Genomic DNA, 20,250 nt, shown 5'->3' on the forward strand with positions numbered 1-20,250 from the left:
GAAAAACCAATTAAATAGGCTGAATCGAATCAAATTTTTTTTTCCTGAATCAGACAGCACTAGTGCCCAAGAAAGAGAGGTCTTTTCGGCCCATTTTGGATCTGAAAGGTGTCAACCGGGCTCTCCGAGTTCTATATTTTCGCTTGGAAACTCTGAGGTCTGCGATTCTCGCTGTTAAGCCTGGGAGTTTCTGGCTTCTTTCGACCTGACGGAGGTCTGCCTGCATGTTACGATTCAGGCTTCCCTTCCGCGATTCCTTTATTTTGCGATTTTGGGCAAGATCTATCAGTTTTGTGTGCATCTATTTGGTCTGGTCATGGCTCCACGGACTTTCACAAAGATTATGGTGATGGTGGCGACAGCCTTCCACAAAGAGGGCATTCTGGTGCATCCCTATCTGGATGACTGGTTGATTTGAGCAAAGTCCTTTCAGGAGAGCTCCCAGATCACAGCTTGGGTTGTGGAGTTTCTTCAGTCACTAGACTGGGTTGTCTACCTTTCCAAGAGCCAGGTGTTGCCGTCTCAGTGCTTGGAGTATCTCTGGGTTCTCTTTGACATCAGCCTGAGGCCCAGGTGCTGAAATTGCAGTCACAGATTTTCTCTCTGTTGCCTTCGGGTGCAGGATTTTCTGCAGGTTTTGGGGTCGATGGTGGCCTCCCTGGATATGGTCAGATGGGCTCGGGCTCTACTTCAGCTGTGGTCTCTGAAGTTTCATGATGTGGACTCTCCAGTTCCTCTTTGGGGGTTGGTTCATCGCAGCCTACGCTGGTGACCACAATCTTCCAATCTGGTTCAGGAAGTGAGTCTGGATCAGCCCCAGTGGACGGTATTTCTCAAGGATGCCAGTCTCCTTGGGAACACAGTGTCTCGGTTGCTTGGTGCAGGGCAAATGGTTGCAGGCAGAGGCTTCCTGGTCAATCAATGTTCTGGAGACCAGAGCCATTCAGTTGGAGTTTGTAGCTTTCAAGTCTTTGCTGGAAGGAAAGTTGGTCCGGTTTCTCTTGGACAATGCCATGGCGGTAGCTTATGTCAATCATCAGGGGGAACCAAGAGCCATCTGGTAGTGCAGGAGATGAATCTATCATGGAGTGGGCAGAGACTCACCTTCTGGATCTCTCGGCTTCCCACATAGTGGGAGTAGAGAATGTCCAGGCGGACTTCTTCAGTTGCAATGTTCTGGATCCCGAAAATGGTGTCTGGGTCTGGAAACCTTCAAATTGATTGTCTAATCATGGGGTCGGCTTGTCGTGGACCTCATGGTGATGAGTGCCAATGCCAAAGCACTGAGGTTCTTCAGTCGGCACAGGGATTACCAGGCTGAGGGGCTGGATGCTCTGTTGCAGGCTTGGCCATGAGACAGTCTGCTGTATGTCTTTCTTCCTTGGCCTCTGGTGGGCAGAGTTCTTCACATTGCTTGGCACACAGGCCGTATGATCCTAATGGCTCCAGACTGACCCAAGTGCCCATGGTACGCAGATCTGGTACGTCTTCTCATGGCAGATGCATTTCATCTGCCCCTCTCGCCCAACCTTCTGACTCAGGGGTCCATTCCCATGTTCAATCTGGGTCCTTTTTGTCTTACAGCATGGCTCTTGAAAGGGAATGTCTAAGTAAGAAAGGTTATTCTGATAAGGTGATATTCACCCTCTTGAGTTCTCAGAGACTTTCCAAATCTCAGGCTTATGTGTGCATTTGGCACCTGTTTGAGGAGTGGTTTTCCACTCATAGCGTGTTTCCCCTTCACACATCTTTGCCTCACATCTTGAAGTTTTTGCAGGATGGTCTAGAGAGGGGCCTTGCCTGGTCCTCCCTCAAAGTTCAGATTGTGGCTTTGTTTTCTTTTTGCGGTCTGTTGTCTGGTCGGCATTTGGCCTCTTCTCTGGATGTGATTCTATTCTTGAGAGCAGCAAAATTACTCTGGCCTCTAGTTTGTCCTTTGATTCCATCCTGGGATCTCAGTCTGATTCTTTCCATCATCCTTTTGAGCCTCTCGGCTCCTTACCCTTAAGGCTGTGTTCCTGGTGGCCATTACTTCTGCGAGACATGTTTCTGAACTGCAGGCCTCCTTTCCTGGAGTTCTTGAGGGAGCGGGTTGTGCTGTGGCCGGTTCCCTCTTTTCTTCCCTCTTTCTTCTTTTCATGTCAACCAGTCAGTTTCCTTTCCGGTCTGGAGTAGACAAGAGGGCTCTTTGAAGCAGAGGCAGTTATGCAAGTTGGATGTCCGTAGGGTCCTTTGCACTTATGTTCAGCGGACCCAGGATTTTCATCAATTCGATCGTCTGTTTATCCTTCTCACAGGTCCTCGTAAGGGGAATGGTACTTTTAAAGCTGATTGCAAACTGGATCAAGGAGATTATCACTTCGGAAGAAACCTGTTCTGGATTTTCTCAAAGCTCATTCCATGCGGGGTCAGGCAGCCTCTTGGGCTGAGAGTTCGCTTGTGCCTTGGTGGATATCTGTAAAAAACTGCAGTATGGTCTTCTCTCCATTCCTTTGTTTGTCACTACCATGTGGACATTCAGGTGCATCAGGATGCAGTGTTCGGTCAGCATGTTCTGGTGGTGGCCTTTCAGGGGCCCCATCCATAATGGGTACTGCGTTGGTATGTCCCATCCATTTTGTACCAGTCTGGAGAGGAGAAACCTAAAGTTAGGGAGTACATACATACTTAAGGAGAAATTAGGTTCATACCTGCTAATTTTCTTTCTTTTAGTCCCTCCAGACTGTCGTTTTTGTTTGGTGTCTTTTCACGAAGAGTACGTTTTTTCCTGCGGTATTTTTTTTGTTGGAGTTAATGAGCAGTTCAAAAAGAGCAGCGGCATTTTGGTTCATCTGGCTTAGCTGGCGAGCTGTAGGGACATTTTGAAGGTTCTTATTCTAATCAGTATCCAACAGTGTTACTTGCTATTCTCTTTATGGGAGTCCACTTGGTGTTTTTTAGTTCATAGTTCTTAAGTTCGTAGTTAGTTCCTGTTTCGCTACTCATCAGCCTGATTGTAGATGGGACTGCACAGCCCACTTGTACTACAGCCAAAAGTCAATGTTTCAGTCTCCACCTGCTGGCAGAGGAGTATAAACTCATCTGTTTTGTGCTGGTCATAGGGACTAAAAGAAAGAAAATTAGCAGGTAAGAACCTAATTTCTCCTTAAGATGTATGTACTGCCTAACTTTAGGCTTCTGCTTATAGAATTACTTCCTTAATCCTTGTTCTTTAAAATGCACTTCTGATTACAGAAATTGATTAATAGTAGAACTCTCAGACTTCATATAGAGCACTCATTGCTTCAAACATGCATCATTTAGAAATTCTTGTTTTCATAAATAACTAATCTGCTATATTAATTTTTTTTAGTAATTCTCAAGGAAAAACCTGAAAGAAAAGAAACACCTGAAAAGAAAGCTTCACCTAAAGGTTTGCTTGTAATAAGTTTCCTTCTCATATAGGCTTCACACATCCTTCCCCTTCCTGATGCATTCTGGGATGCACCATGAAGGGGCTTTAGACACTTGGGACAACTGGAGTCCTAGGCTTCCTAGGATGCGCTGGGAATGGCCTAAGACTCTGATGAGCCACATTCCTAAGTGGAAGGGGGGGGGGGAGGGCTTTGGTGGTTCTGGCAAGAGGGAATTGGCATCCTTCCTGCTGGCCAACTTTGTGGGGAAACAGGTTTCCTGCCACGGCTACTAAACTTGTCTGCAGCTTTAAAACAGCATTTATGGCAGCCCTATGGTTGGTGTAAATACTCCTGCCTAGATTCTAGAGCAGGGGCGTCCAACTTCGGCCCTCGCCATGTCAGGTTTTCAGGATTTCCCAAATGGATATGCTTGAGATCCATTTGTATATAGTGCATGCAAATAGATCTCATGCAAGTTCATTGTGGAAAACCTGAAAACCCGACTGGATTGCAGCCTTTGAGAACCGACATTGGACAACCCTGTTCTAGAGATATGTCTGCAACTTATAATATTTTACAAATTACGAGCATAACTGTGCACCACACCCATCTATGTGAACCCCCACCTGGAAAATACATACTTACAGAATCATGTATATCTGGATTATAGTTACTTATACACATATATGAATGCATATATCAATGCATATATGTACCACCTAACTTTAAATGGTTCCTTATAGAATTACTTCCTTAATCTGTATTCTAGAAAATTCACTTCTGATTACAGAAACTGATAAATAGTAGAACTCTCAGATTTCATATAGAGCACAAATTGCTTCAAACATGCATCCTTTGGAAACTCTTCTTTTCATAAATAACTAATCTGCTGTTTTAATCTTTTCTAGTAACTCCCAAGGACAAACCTGAAAGAAAAGAAACACCTGAAAAGAAAGCTCCACCCAAAGGTTTGTAATAAGTTTTCTTCTCATATAATCTTCACACATCCTGCTCATTTCAATCTCGATCTCACCTTCTCATTGAATCGGTCCAAAGCAGATGCCAAGAAAAAACAAATAAGCAAAAAAAACAAACCCCAAAACCCAAACCCAAGGGCTGAGGGGGTTCACATAGTAGCCAATGTAGAAACCAGCTACCATGCACAGAGATTTAATTCTGATTACTGTGAGGTATAAATGCGTCTTACTGAGCACACAGTTTAGAAAGGGGCTCAGTACTGTAGCTAACAAGTGCACAATAGTACATTAAAATGGAAAGAAATCTATCTTTCAGGTATACTTCTGTATTACACCAAAGAAAACAAGGGATTTTAATTTGCGACAATGTGAGAAATTAACCACCAGTTCTGAGTATTATGCCATATAGGGACCGTAACCTTAGACATGGTCCTAAATGGCATAACTGTAAGGACAACAGATGTAGAAGTCACGGCCCCGCTGGGGACAAGCGATCACAACACGATCAATTTTAAAATTAGCATCGTGAAGGGGAAACCAACCAAGACCCAAACCATAACCTTTAACTTCAGAAAAGGGAACTATGACAGCATGAGAGCCATGATTAAAAAATGGCTCAAGAAAAGGACAGCCGAAATTCAAACGGTTGATTACCGAAGCACAGAATCTCTACATTCCGCAGATATCCAAAGGAAGGAGAAATAAAAACAAGGGAGAACCAGCTTGGCTATCTAAGGAGGTGAAGGATGCAGTGAAGGATAAGAAGATCTCGTTCAAAAAATGGAAACGTGAAAAAACAACGGAGGCCTGGAACTGTCACAAAGTCGACCGGAAAAAGTGTCACAAGGCGGTAAAAGACGCTAAAAAGGTCTACGAGGAAAAGATAGCACAAGATGCCAAAAACTTCAAGCCCTTTTTATATATATAAAAGGGAAAAAACCAGCGAGAGAGGCAGTAGGCCCTCTCGACGACCAAGGAAGAAAAGGGTGCATCAAGGAAGATAAACAGATTGCAGATAGGCTAAATTCATTCTTCGCCTCTGTCTTTACGAATGAGGTCACTGCAACAATGCCCGAAACAGGAAGGGTATTCAAAGGAGAAATTGAGGAAAGCCTCATTACAGTTAATGTGGATTTGGACAAAATATACTATCAGATTGACAAACTAAAAAGTGACAAATCCCCTGGACCGGATGGAATTCACCCAAGAGTGCTAAAAGAGCTTAAGTTTGAAATTGGAGAACTAGTACAAACCCTAGCTAACATGCCAATTAAAACTGGGCAAATACCAGACGACTGGAAGATAGCAAACGTCATCCCAATCTTCTAAAAAGGATCAAGGGGAGAACCGGGCAACTACAGACCTGTGAGTCTTACGTCGGTTCCGGGGAAGATGGTTGAAGCACTAATCAAGAATAGCATAGTGCAACACCTGGAAATCATGACCTGATGAAAGCCAGTCAACGGCTTCAGGAAAGGGAAGTCTTGTTTGACGAACTTACTTCACTTTTTTGAAAAGGTGAACAGACACATCGATAGCGGAGACCCGGTGGATATAATATACTTGGACTTCCAGAAAGCGTTCGACAAGGTTCCGCACGCAAGGCTTCTGAGGAAACTACAAAGCCATGGAATAGATGGGGACATACTAAGATGGATAGGCAAATGGCTGGAGAACAGATTGCAGAGGGTGGGCATAAATGGGAAATTCTCAGACCGGGAGAAGGTGACAAGCGGTGTGCCCCAGGGCTTGGTTCTTGGGCCCATCTTATTCAATATCTTCTTAAATGACCTGGAAGAAGAAACAACAAGCAATATTATCAAGTTTGCAGATGACACAAAACTAGGTCGGGCAGTTGGGTCACAAAAGGACAGCGAAGAACTACAGAAAGATTTGAACCAGCTGGAGAAATGGGCGGAAAAGTGGCAGATGAAGTTCAATATAGGAAAATGCAAAGTCATGCACCTGGGCAGGAAAAACAAGGAACATGAATATAAAATGTTAGGTGTAACTTTGGGCAAGAGCGAACAAGAAAGAGACCTGGGGGTACTGATAGACAGGACCCTGAAGCTGTCGGCTCAATGCGCAGCAGTGGCAAAGAAAGCAAACAGGATGTTGGGCATGATAAAGAAGGGAATCACGAGTAGATCAGCGGACGTCATAATGCTGCTTTACAGAGCAATGGTCAGACCACACTTGGAATACTGTATCCAACACTGGTCTCCCTATCTAAAGAAGGATATAACCCTGCTGGAGAGGGTGCAAAGGAGAGCCACAAAGCTAGTAAAAGGTATGGAGAATCTGAGCTACAAGGAATGGCTCGGAAAACTGGGATTGTTCACCCTCGAAAAGAGAAGACTGTGAGGGGATATGATAGAGACTTTTAAAATACTAAAAGGTTTCGACAAAATAGAGCAAGAAACATCGTTATTCACATTGTCAAATGTGACACGGACAAGAGGTCATGGACTGAAACTGAGGGTCAACAGGCCCAGGACAAATGTCAGGAAGTTCTGTTTCACACAGCGAGTGGTGGACGCTTGGAATGCTCTCCCGGAGGAGGTTGCGGCGGAGACCACCATTCGGGGATTCAAGGGCAAGTTGGATGCACACCTTCTTGCGAATCACATTGAGGGATATGGGTAAACAAGGTATTCATCAGGGAACACCTAGCTTAGCCTCCGCGTGCGCGGGTCGCTGGTCTAGATGGACCTAAGGTCTGATCCAGTGAAGGCATTTCTTATGTTCTTATGTTCACTGTTGAGATTTACTTCCATTATTTTTTTATGTATAACCAAAGAAATAGATGAAAATAGAAGGCAAATAAAGCCAATATTGCTTATCCAGTCTCAGCTTTAAAACAGAGATCCAGAAAAGAAAAATACCAGAACAGAACTGCACATGAACTAGAATATTGTTCTGTGAATAAATAATTGCCTCACAAAACTTTTATGTTCAAGAGGTGTTTAAGGGGTTAATATCTGTACATTAAACGTCATAAGCAAAGGTGTGCTGGCATTTTCTCCAAACAAATGCAAACTGCAGCCACGCTTCTTGCAAAAAAATTTGTGCGAATGTGTCCTGAAGTCTGTGCTTTGAATTTCTCATTAGCTTACTGCATTGCTGCAGAATATATTCTCATTAATCTCACATCAATAATTTAAATAACAAGCACTGAACCATCAATAACTGGTTGCTAACAACCAATTATTGAGATTAACAGGCACCCATTAGAAATTGTGTACGCTTCTGGCTGTGTGCTATTCTATATGGCAGGGTGCATAACTCCTATCATGTATCTGAAAAAGGGGCATGGCAAAGGAAGGGGTATGGGCGTGTCAGGGGTGTTCCATAAAATCGTACACGTACTTACAAGTATAGAATATGGGGTCAGTGTGCCCAATTTGGGCGCCAGCATTTAAACTAGGTTTCAGCAGGTATAAGTCTGGCATCCAAAGTTATGGCAAGGGAATCGGAATTAAGTTTAAATCCTATAAAGGGTGCACACTTTTTATAGAATGATGCTTAGCGTGGATTTTTTTCTGGAGCCCATTCTTAAGAGCATAAGAGTTGCCATTCTGGGACAGACTGAAAGTCATCAAGCCCAGTATCCGGTTTCCAACAGTAGCCAATCCTGGTCACAAGTACCTGGCTAGATCACAAGAAGTAAAATAGATTGTATGCTGCTTATCCTAGAATTAAGCAGTGGATTTTCCCAAGTCCATTTTAATAATGTCTTATGAACTTTTTTAAAGGGAATTATCCAAACCTTTTTTAAACGTTGCTAAGCTAACTAATTTCACCACATTCTCCGGCAACAAATTCCAAAGTTTAATTACACATTGAGTGAAGTCCTAGTATTTTTGGAAAGAGTGAACAAGTGATTCACATCTACCCTTTACACTCCCCTCAGTATTTTATAGATCTGCATCATATCACCCCTGAGCTGAAGAGGCCTAGCTGCTTTAGCCTTTCCTCGTAAGGAAGTCATCCCATCAATTTTATCATTTTTATCGCTCTTCTCTGTACCTTTTCTAATTTTGATATATAGAATTTTCCCCTGTATACTCAGTTATTGTTGCAGAGCTGTACATCATGTCTTTCTGCATCAACCTCACAAGCATCAACATTAAAAAAATAAGAACTGCAAAATTTCAAAAAAATACACTGCAAAGGCTTAATAGTTTTGCTTGCTTTCCTCTGAAGCCTTTTTATGTCCTTCATAAAATACAACTTCTAAAACTGAACATAATGTTCCAAATCAGACTAAAAATCTGATTAATGCAGGATTAACCTTATATATTGTAAATTACCCTCATTGCAATTATATAGGCATATGAAAGGCAATTATGTAACTAAGCACCTGCAGCTATACACTCATTATGCACATAAATGTGGGAAAATTAGCACTTATGCACAGAAATGTTGAAATTGCTATTCTCTAAGGGTTAGCTAATCGCTATAGTGTGTAAAAAGCAAGAGGATATACTCGTACATGTGGGTAGAGGATGTGGGACATGTGTGTTTCTTCCACTTACACGTAACTTACAGATACACAAAGTTAACTGTACCCTTTGCCTCTTTAAATGCCCACAGTTTCAGCAAGTCTATGGCTAATGTAATTATAGGTAACTAAAAGTTAAGCACACCAGTGCTGGGCTTCACTAATACTCTATAATGGAATCTGTGTGCCAGACATAGACACCTACTTTGCTTTCTAAAATACTAGGATAATCAGAATGCACATGCATATATATTTAAATGTGAGCACTTATGGCAGCCCTATAGTTGGTGTAAATACTCCTGCCTAAATTCTAGAGCAGGGGCATCCAACCTTGGTCAGGTCAGGTTTTTCAGATTTCCCAAAAGGATATGCATGAGATCTATTTGCATATAATGGAAGAAGTGCATGCAAATAGATCTGATGCAAATTCATTGGGGAAATCCTGAAAATCCGACTGGATTGCGGCCCTCAAAGACCGATGTTGGACAACCTATTCTAGAGATATGTATGCAATTTACAGTATTTTACAAGTTATACATACCTGTGCACCCTATACATCTATGTGAACTCGCACCTGGAAAATACATGCTTACAGAATCATGGGTATCTGGATTATGGTCACCTATACATAAACATAGAAACATAGAAGATGACGACAGATAAGGCCATAGCCCATCAGGTCTGCCCACTCTACTGACCCACCCCCAAGTCTACTATCCTAGGGATCCCACTCCTGGTGACAGGTTCCCTTGGCTTAACCCTCTAAGGGATCCCACATGGGCATCCCATTTGCTCTTAAATTCTTGCACGCTGTTTGCCTCTATCACCTGCACCGGGAGCTCGTTCCAAGGATCAACCACTCTCTCGGTGAAGAAATATTTCCTGGTGTCGCCATGAAATTTCCCGCCCCTGAGTTTGTGGCTGAGGGTCCTTTGAGAAAGAGAATCTCTTCTTCCATCTCGATACGGCCGGTAATATACTTAAACGTCTTGATCATGTCTCCTCTCTCCCTACGTTCCTTGAGTGAGTACAGCTGCAAATTTTTCAGCCTTTCCTCGTACGATAGATCCTTGAGCCCTGAGACCATCCTGGTGGCCATCCGTTGCACCGACTCTACTCTCAGCACATCTTTTCGGTAGTGTGGCCTCCAGAATTGCACACAGTATTCCAAATGAGTTCTCACCATGGTTCTGTATAATAGCATTATGACTTCAGGCTTCCGGCTGACAAAACTCCTGCAGATGCAACCTAACAACTGTCTTGCCTTAGATGAAGCCTTCTCCACATGATCAGCAGTTTTCATGTCTGCGCTGATGATCACTCCCAAGTCTCGTTCTGTTGAAGTTCTAGCTAAGGTCTCACCATTCAAGGTGTAAGTTCTGCACGGATTTCTGCTGCTGAGGTGCATGATCTTGCATTTCTTAGCATTGAAGCTCAGCTGCCAGGTCGAGGACCAAAGCTACAACAAATGTAGGACCTGTGTCATACTATCGGGTGAATTGCCGTCTCTCACTATATTGCATAGTTTGGCGTCGTCAGTGAATAACGTCATCTTACCTTGAAGCCCCTGAGTTAGGTCCCCTATGAATATGTTGAAAAGGAGCGGGCCCAAGACTGAGCCCTGCGGTACTCCACTGGTCACCTCCCATGTTTTAGAGAGGGTACCGTTAACTACCACCCTCTGAAGTCTGCCACTCAGCCAGTCATTGACCCATGTAGTTAGTGTTTCTCCCAGCCCCATTGATTTAATCTTGCTCAACAGCCTGCGATGCGGGACACTATCGAAAGTCATGTGATAAAATTAGGACACCCCATGAAATATTCAGTTCTTTCATAAGAAATGTTTACATATCGATTTCAAATCTTTTTTTTTTTTTTTAAATTTATCTCTGGAAAAGAAAGTGATGTAATTGCAGGTAAACAACAAAATATCTCCTTGATTTACTCATGAATCAAAAGATATCCACAAAAATTTGTATTCTAACTGAGGAATAAATTAGGACACCTCCACATATCCTCCCACTTAAAGTGGCTCAAATCACACACAGGTGTATCACATCAGGTGCACATGATTAGAACATCTTTACTCAGCATTTTGAGGAAGATTTGCCCTACATATATATCTCAGACATTTAGTTTGGTGTACTCATGACTGCTGCGGTGAGAGTGACCACCAAGGTGAGATCAAAAGAGCTGTCTGAGACCTTCAGAAAGAAGATTATAGCAGCTTATAAGTCTAATAAGGGATTTAAAAAGATCTCAAAATAATTTGACATTCACCATTCCACGGTCCAGCAAATAGTGTACAAGTGGAGACTTTCCAAACAACTGCCAACATGCCCAGGTCTGGCCATCCAAGCAAGTTGACCCCCCAGAGCAGACTCCAAGATGCTAAAAGAAGTCTCCAATAACCCTCAAATGTCATCACAGGACCTACAGTAGGCTCTTGCTACTGTTGATGTGAAAGTGCATGCCTCTACAATCAGAAAGAGACTGTACAAATTTAACTTGTATGGGAGGTGTGCAAGGAGGAATCCTATGCTCTCTAAGAGAAACATCAAGGCTGAAGTTTGCCAGAGAGAATGTAGACAAACACCAGGACTTCTGGAATAGTGTTCTATGGACAGATGAGTCTAAAATTGAATTATTTGGACACCTGAAAAGAGGACATGTTTGGCGTATACCGAATACAGCATTCCAGGAAAAGAACCTCATATCAACTGTGAAGCATGGAGGTGGAAGTGACATGGTTTGCCAGTGCTTTGCTGCAGCAGGACCTGGCCAGCTCACCATCATAGAGTCCACCATGAATTGTACCATGTATCAGAGGGTGCTTGAGGAACATATGAGACCATCTGTAAGAAAATTAAAGATGAAGCAGAAGTGGACCCTGCAACAAGACAATGACCCAAAACATATAAGTAAATCCACCATGGACTGACTGAAAACTAAGAAATGGAAAGTCCTGGAGTGGCTGAGTCAAAGCTCTGATCTGAGATGCTGTGGGGTGATTTGAAATGGGCTGTACATGCAAGAAACCCCTCAAACATCTCACAGCTGAAATACTTCTGCATTGAGGAATGTGCCAAACTTTCCTCAGACCGATGTCAGAGTCTGGTAGATGGCTACAAGAAGCGTTTCACTGCAGTTATTTCAGCCAAAGGGGGTAACACTAGCTATTAGGGTGTAGGGTGTCCTAATTTATTCCTTAGTTAGAATACACATTTTTGTGCATATATTTTGTTTCATGAGTAAACCAAGGAAAATTTTTTGTTGTTTACCTGCAATTACATCACTTTCTTTTCCAGAGATAAATAAAAAAAAGATTTGACATTGATATGTGAACATTTCTTCTTTTTTTTTTTTTGTAACAACATTTTATTGAAATTTTTCAAAAACAAAAATGTACAAATAAAACAATACACTAATACAATACTCTCAAGCTGCATACTCTCAAGTCATATATAATGGAGTCATATGAGATTAACATTTAAATTCTTACAAAACTCATAGAAAGAAGCCCAAATCGTAGTGAAACTGGTAATATTTTGTTTGAACGCCATTATTTTTTCATATTTCCTGATGACACAATCGTGATTCCACCATTCATGAAAGTTAAGCTTAGAATTATCCTTCCAATTACAGATAATATAGTGAATAGTTAACGCAATCGTATAATCAAATGTTTTTTTGAATGATGATGTAATAATAATAATAATAACTTTATTTTTCTACACTGCCATAGTCAAGTGACTTCTAGGAGGTGCACATTGAAAGAAGGCAGTCAGCGAATAACAAGAAGCCTAAAATAGAAAAGTTACATACTAATTTAAGTTCCATGGGTAAAGAATACATGAAAATTGGAGCTTCCTGAGAGATTGTAATAGCGTTTACAGAGGGGAATATCATAGAGAGAGAGGGTGGTCTGTTTTAGTCAGTGAATTTGTCGAATAGGGCGGTTTTAATTGATTTTTTGGGTTTGAGGAACGCATTATGATGGATTTATAAGACAGAGGTAATTTATTATTCATACGTATTACAGAGATAATTCTGAACCAAATGCCCTATATGAACATTTCTTAAGAAAGAACTGAATATTTCATGGGGGGGTCCTAATTTTTTCACATGACTGTAATATATGAGCACATAAGCACTTAAATTACTAGAAAGCTGGTATCAATACATGTATGTGCCACCTAACTTTAAGTGGTTCCTTATATAATTATTTCCTTAATCCTTCTTCTAGGAAATCCACTTCTGATTGCAGAAACGGATTAATAGTAGAACTCTCAGACTTCATATAGAGCACTCATTGCTTCAAACATGCATCCTTTGGAAACTCTTCTTTTCATAAATAACTAATCTGCTATTTTAATCTTTTCTAGTAACTCCAAAGGACAAACCTGAAAGAAAAGAAACACCTGAAAAGAAAGCTTCACTCAAAGGTTTGTAATAAGTTTTCTTCTCATAAAGTCTTCACACATCCTGCTCATTTCAATCTCGATCTCAGTCTGTCTAATGTATTTATAACTCACCTTCTCATTGAATTAGGTACAAAGCAGGTTCCAATAAAAAACAAATAAGCAAGCAAAATAAAATGAGAGGAAAAAAAAAAGGCCGAGGGAATTCATAAAGTGGCCAATGTAGAAACTAGCTACCATGCACAGAGGTTTGTGATTACTGTGAGGTATAAATGCTTGTTACTGAGCACACCATGTAGAAAGAGACACAGCACTATAGTTAACTAGTGAACAGTATATTAAAATGGATGGAAATCTATCCTTCGGCTATTCTTCTGCATTACACTGAAGAAAACCTCCACAGACTCCAACGGATTCAGAATGCCGCGGCCAAGCTCATCTTCGCTAAAAGTAAATTTGACCATGTCTCCCTGCTCCTGGCCAAGCTCCACTGGCTTCCGATAATCGCCAGGGTCCACTATAAATGCGCCTGTTTAACTTTCAAAATCCTATATGGTATCCTCCCTCCCTTTATCCCTCTTTCTTGGAATTCCTCAAACCCTAATACCACCAGATCCTCCCACAAATTAAAACTATCCTTCCCCTCGCTAAAAGGCATTTCCCACACAGGAAAGCTAGGGACCTCCCTCCACTTCAAAATCACTGAGCTCTGGAACAACCTTACCTCACCTCTTCGGAACTTGAGCTCTCTCCAAGTTTTCCGCAAACATCTGAAAACCTGGCTTTTCTCAAAAAATGTAAGTCTCCCTCCAACTTAGGAATCAAGGAAACTCTTATATCTTGGCGTCCCAAGTCCTGTAAATTTTCTTCACACTTCTACCTCTAACCCTCTGTTGTAGTTCCTTCCTATTTCTCCTACTGTAAACCGCATCGAGCTCTACGAACGTGGAGATGATGCGGTATACAAACCTAAGGATTAGATTAGATTAGAAAACAAGGGATTTTAATATGCGTCCAATGTGAAAAATTAACCACCAGTTCTGATACACTCCACCCATCTAGGTGAACCTCCACCTGGAAAATACAGGCTTACAGAATCATTTGTATCCAGATTATGGTCAGTTACATAAGCGTCGGAATAGGGAGGGAGGGGAGCAGAGGGGCCATGGCCTCCCCAAAAATTGCCCATCCTGTTTGGAATCCTGTGGGGAACACTTCTTGGGAGGCTGGGAGTGGCACCTTGCTACAGGCCAGTATGCCTGCTGGTTGGCAGTCTCTGCTGCGCCCCTTCGCCGGCATCCACTCCTCCCGCCCACCGAGCATCTAAAAGCGCTACGGTCCCGGTGTCTGCTCTCCACTGTGGCCAGCCCTAGCGGAAACAGGAAGTTGTCAGAGAGGGCGGGCCACAGTGGAGAGTGTTGGCTTCAGCAGAGGAAACAGTGGAACAGATGGAAATGGAAGCAAGAGGGAGGAATGTTGGACATGGTGTAGAGGCAATGGAGGAAGAGATGTGGCATGGAGCTGGAAAGGGGTGATAGACGCAGAAATGTTGGACATGGGGCTGGTGGGCAGGGGTGAAAGATGCTGCTCACAGTCCAGGGGATTAGAGGGATAAATATTGGATGTGGCAGTAGAGGGGGTGAGAGAGAGGCACCCTGGATCCCTCTCTCTCTCTTTCCCCACTCCCTTTGCAGCAAAGGAGGGAATGAGAGAGAGAGAGGAAGACGTTGCACATGGGGGTGGAAGAGAGAAGTAGAAATGTTGTGAAGTGGTGGGGAGGAGAAAAAGCGTGCACTTTGTATAGTTTAATTTTGTGGCTACCATTGTGTATTATTATTAAGATAATATTGTGTGTGTATATGAAAAATTAATGGAAGAAATGGCAGTTACAATTAGTACTATTATTATGGGGGAGGGGTCTGTGGGGCGGAGCTTGGGCAAGTCTGGGGCGGGGTCTAGGGCAAAGCCTTTTGGCCCCCCCAACAAAAAGTGGTCCGCTGCCTATGGTCAGTTATATATCTATATCTATCTATCTATCTATCTATCTATCTATCTATCTATATACACATGAGCACATATGCTCTTAAATTACTAGAAAGCTGGCATCAGTACATGTATGTACCACCTAACTTTAAGTGGTTCCTTAATCCTTGTTCTAGAAAATCTACTTCTAATTGCAGAAACTAATTAATAGTAGAACTCTCAGACTTCATATAGGGCACTCATTCTGTCAAACATGCGTGCTTTGGAAACTCTTGCTTTCATTAATAACTAATGTACTATTTTAATCTTTTCTAGTAACTCCCAAGGACAAACCTGAAAGAAAAGAAACACCTGAAAAGAAAGCTCCACCCAAAGGTTTGCTTGTAATAAACTTCCTTCTCATATGGTCTTCAATCTCAATTTCAATCTCAGTCTCAGTCTCATGTATTTATAATTTACCTTCTCATTAAATTGGTCCAAAGCAGATTGTAATAAAAAAAAACCAAAAAAACAAATAAGCAAGCAAAAAAAAAAAAAGGCTGTGGGAATTCACCCAATGGCCAATGTAAAAACCAGCTACCATGCACAGATGTTTGTGATTATTGTGAGGTATAAATGCTTGTTGCTCAGCACACAGTTTAGAAAGGAGTTCAGCACTATAGTTAACTAGTGTTCTGTACAGGAGTGCACAGTAAATCTGGCCTTCGGGTATTCTGCATTACACTGAAGAAAACAAGAGATTTTAATGTCCATCCAGTGTGAGAAATGAACCACTAGTTCAGATGTAGAACAGAAAGGTTAGAGGATTTAATACCAGTGCTGAGATTTACTACAACGTTTTTTTATCTGCAACCAAAGAAATAGAAGGAAAAGGAAAGCAGATAAAGCCAATACAGTACGGCCTATCCAGTCTGAAGCTTTGAACAGATAACCAGAAAAGAAAAATACCAGAACAGATCTGCACATGAACTAGAATGTTGTTCTGTGGATAAATATTTGCCTCACAAAACCTTTATGTTCAAGAGGTTTTATGGGGTTAATATCTGTACATTAAACGTCATAAGCACTTTCATTTTCTTCCAACAAATGTGAACTGCAGCCATGCTTCCTGCACTAAACTTCTGATTGCAGAAATTGATTACCGTATTTTCACTCATATACCGCGCACCCGTGTAAAACGCGTACACGGGTATAGCGCGCGGGAAACTGTAATTTATGTAAAGAAATTTTATATAGCGCGCACACCCGTATACCGCGCATGCCGCCCCGACTCTCCCGTCGCCGCCCGACTCTCCTCTGGCCGCCCCGACTCTCCTTTCGCCCGCCCCGACTCTCCTCTCGCCGCCCCGATTCTCCTTTCGTCTGCCTCGACTCTCCTCTCCCCCTTGAAGTCCTGTCCCCACCCTGAAAGCCTGATGCCCCCCCCGATGTCCGATTCACCCCCCCGAAGGACCGCTCGCACCCCCACCCCGAAGGACCGCTCGTACCCCCACAGCCTCCTCCCCCCCCATCATGGAGAAGCTGCCTACCATTGTCCTGCTGCTTCCTCTGCCGGCGGTCCCACCCCTTCTCTGAGCCCTGCGTCTGCGCTGCTTCCTCTTCCAGCGGTCCCGCCCTTTCTTGGTTTGTAAAATCGTGTATAACGCGCGCGTTATATGCGTGAAAATACGGTATTAGTAGAACTCTCAGACTTCATATAGAGCACAAATTGCTTCAAACATGCATCCTTTGGAAACTCTTGTCAAAAATGACTAATCTGCTATTTTAATCTTTTCTAGTAACTCCCAAAGAAAAACCTGAAAGAAAAGAAACACCTGAAAAGCAAGCGCCACCCAAAGGTGAGGAATGGCCTAGTGGTAGAGCTGCTGCTTCAGCCCCCTGAGGTTGTGGGATCCCAGTGCTGCTCCTTGTGACTGTTTATAAGTCACTTAATCCTCCATTGCCCCATGCACAAAATAGAGAATGACACAGGGACAAATTTGTCCTACATGGGAACTCATTTTCCTGTCCCTGTCCTATTCCTGCAAGTTCCATCCTCATCTGCACAAGCCTCAAACACCTTAAAAATCAGTTAAGGCAGTTAAGGCAAATGTGTCCATCTGTCTGTGCTTTGAATTTGTCATTAGCTTGCTGCATTGCTGCAGAATATTTTCTAATTAATCTCACAGCAGAAGCTAAACCCCCCACTTCACCCAATTCTATATGCAGCACCAACAATTATGTACCTAAATTCTCCCAGACTCCTCAAATACACATGTAAATAAGATGAATAACAAGCTCTGAACCATCAACTGGGTGCTAACAACGAATTATTGAGATAATGAGCATGCATTAGAAATTGTGTATGCTTCTGGCTGTGTGCTATTCTATAAGGCAGGGCACATAACTCCTATCATGTATCTGAAAAGGGGGCATGGCCAAGGAAGGGGTATGGGCTTGTCAGGGGTGTTCCATAAAATCGTACACGTACTTACAAGTATAGAATATGGGGTCAGTGTGCCCAATTTGGGCGCCGGCATTTAAACCAGGTTTCAGCAGGTGTAAGTCTGGCATCCAAAGTTTTGGCATTAAGTACAATCCTATAAAGGATGCACACTTTTTATAGAATCATGCTTAGTGTGGATTTTTTCTAGAGCCCATTTTTAAGAGCATAATAGTTGCCATACTGGGACAGACAGAAAATCATCAAGCCTAGCATCTTTTTCCAACAGTAGCCAATCTTGGTCACAAGTACCTGGCTAGATCCCAAGGAGTAAAACAGATTGTATGCTGCTTATCCTAGAATTAAGCAGTGGATTTTCCCCAAGTCCATTTTAATAATGTTTTACGGCTTTCACTTTTAAGAAATTATTCAAAATTATTTTAAACCCTGCTAAGCTAACTGATTTCACCACATTCTCCGGCAACGAATTCCAGAGTTTAATTACACATTGTGTGAAGAAATATTTTACTCTGGCTTGTTTTAGATCCACTACTTAGTAGCTTCATCACATACCCCCTAGTCTTAATATTTTGGGAAAGAGTAAAACAAGCAATTCACATCTAACCTTTCCACGCCACTCAGTATTTTATAGACTTCTACCATATTACTCGAGCTAAAGAGACCTAGCTGCTTTAGCCTTTCCTCATAGGGAAGTTCTCCCATCCCTTTTTTTGTCACCCTTCTCTGTACCTTTTCTGATTCTGATTTATAGAATTTTTCCCTGCATGCTGTTATTGTTGCACAGCTCTGCCTCATGGCTTTCTGTGTCAACCTCAAAAACATTAACATTTCTTTAAAAAAAGTGCATAATTTCAAAAAATAGAAAAGTCACCAAGAAACAGCCTTGGGCAAGACTGGCTTCATATTTACATTTACACTGTAAAGGCAACAGGATGTAAGCAGGCATTAACATAAGAATATAAGAATAGCCTTATTGGGTCAGACCAATGATCCATCAAGCCCAATAGCCCGTTCTCACAGTGGCCAATCCAGGTTCCTAGTACCTGGCCAAAACCCAAGGAGTAACTATTCCATGCTACCGATCCAGGGCAAGCAGTGGCTTCTCCCATGTCTTTCTCAATAACAGACTATGTATGGACTTTTCCTCCAGGAAATGGTTCAAACCGTTCTTAAAACCAGCTACGCTATCCGCTCTTAACACAACCTCTGGCAATTCGTTCCAGAGCTTAATTATTCTCTGAGTGAAAAAATATTTCCTCCTATTGGTATATCAATAAAGAATTAAAAAAAAAAAAAAAAGTATTTCCCTGTAACTTCACAGAGTGTCCCCTAGTCTTTGTAATTTTTGATGGAGAGAAAAATCAATCCACTTGTACCCATTCTACTCCACTCAGGATTATGTAGACTTTAATCATATCTTCCCTCAGCCATCTCTTTTCCACGCTGAAGAGCCCTAACCTTTTTAGTCTTTCCTCATACGAGAGAAGTTCCTTCCCCTTTATCATCTTGGCCACTCTTCTTTGAATCTTTTCTAGCGTCACTATATCTTTCTTGAGATAAGGAGACCAGAATTGAACACAATACTCCAGATGAGGTCGCACCATGGAGCGATACAGGGGCATTTTGACATCCTTAGGCTTGTTAACCATCCATTTTTAATAATTCCTAGCATCCTGTTTGCTTTTTTGGCTGCCACCGCACAGTGGGCAGAAGGTTTCATCGTGTTGTCTACCATGACACCCAGATCCTTTTCCTGGGAGCTAACCCCCAGCATCCGGTAACTGTGATTTGGGTTATTCTTCCCAATGTTCATCACTTTGCATTTGTCCACATTAAATTTCATCCGCCACTTGAACGTCCAGTCTTCCAATTTCCTAAGGTCTGCCTGCAATTTTTCACAGTTCGCATGCGTTTTTACAACTTTGAATAGTTTAGTGTTATTTATTCTTTAAGCAGTCCGTGTATAGGAAATAGTTTTGGTTGCTTTTCTCTGAAGCCATTTCACAAAATTGGGGAGGCCTCAGATGAGTCACAATGCCCATGCCCTCTCCCCCTCCCCCCCAACAAAACGCAGTCTGAGCCCAAGATGAATTTTCCGCTATGGAAAGTTTATTGTAGGCTGTAGTATGGTTACATAACATCAAGCAATACAGTAATTATCACTAGCATACAACTCAATTCCTCTAATAGGTATAACAATTTTCACTAGCAATGACTACTGTATCTATCATTGAATTCTACCCCATCTACTAGCTGTCCTAATCTCAACCCGGGAGGCCACACTATCACCTGAAAATGGGGGGGGGGGGGAAACTGGCCGCTGCCATTTGCATTAGTCATTTCAAAACGTGTAGCTGGTTGTATCTGAGTAGGCACTGCCGTTCAAGCCGTGCTCTATTCCCTCCAAGTCACCGTCCAAGCTTCTCGGGCCCCGCTGACTGCTCCTGCCCACTTACGCCGTTCAAGCGAGTGGGTACCGCTGGTCACTTCTCGGGCGTGCCCCTCTATCCAAGAGTGGTTTCTCATT

At 42.4% G+C, this 20,250-nt stretch overlaps 1 protein-coding gene across 46 annotated transcripts in view; it reads left to right on the top strand.

Annotated features, from left to right (window-relative positions):
* TRDN (triadin) overlaps positions 1-20,250 on the top strand; it is a 597,259-nt gene that overhangs the window by 230,522 nt on the left and 346,487 nt on the right. For 33 of the 46 annotated variants that reach the window (XM_033935829.1, XM_033935830.1, XM_033935836.1 and 30 more), the window contains 5 exons: positions 3,353-3,412; positions 4,304-4,363; positions 13,262-13,321; positions 15,596-15,655; positions 17,059-17,118. In XM_033935829.1, coding sequence (XP_033791720.1) covers positions 3,353-3,412; positions 4,304-4,363; positions 13,262-13,321; positions 15,596-15,655; positions 17,059-17,118 — 300 coding nt within the window. The remainder of the gene's footprint in view (positions 1-3,352; positions 3,413-4,303; positions 4,364-13,261; positions 13,322-15,595; positions 15,656-17,058; positions 17,119-20,250) is intronic. The other 13 variants (XM_033935844.1, XM_033935823.1, XM_033935824.1 and 10 more) reach the window with 8 other exon arrangements.

This window comes from Geotrypetes seraphini, chromosome 3 (assembly GCF_902459505.1).
Source record: "Geotrypetes seraphini chromosome 3, aGeoSer1.1, whole genome shotgun sequence".
Classification (NCBI taxonomy): Eukaryota; Metazoa; Chordata; class Amphibia; order Gymnophiona; family Dermophiidae; genus Geotrypetes; species Geotrypetes seraphini.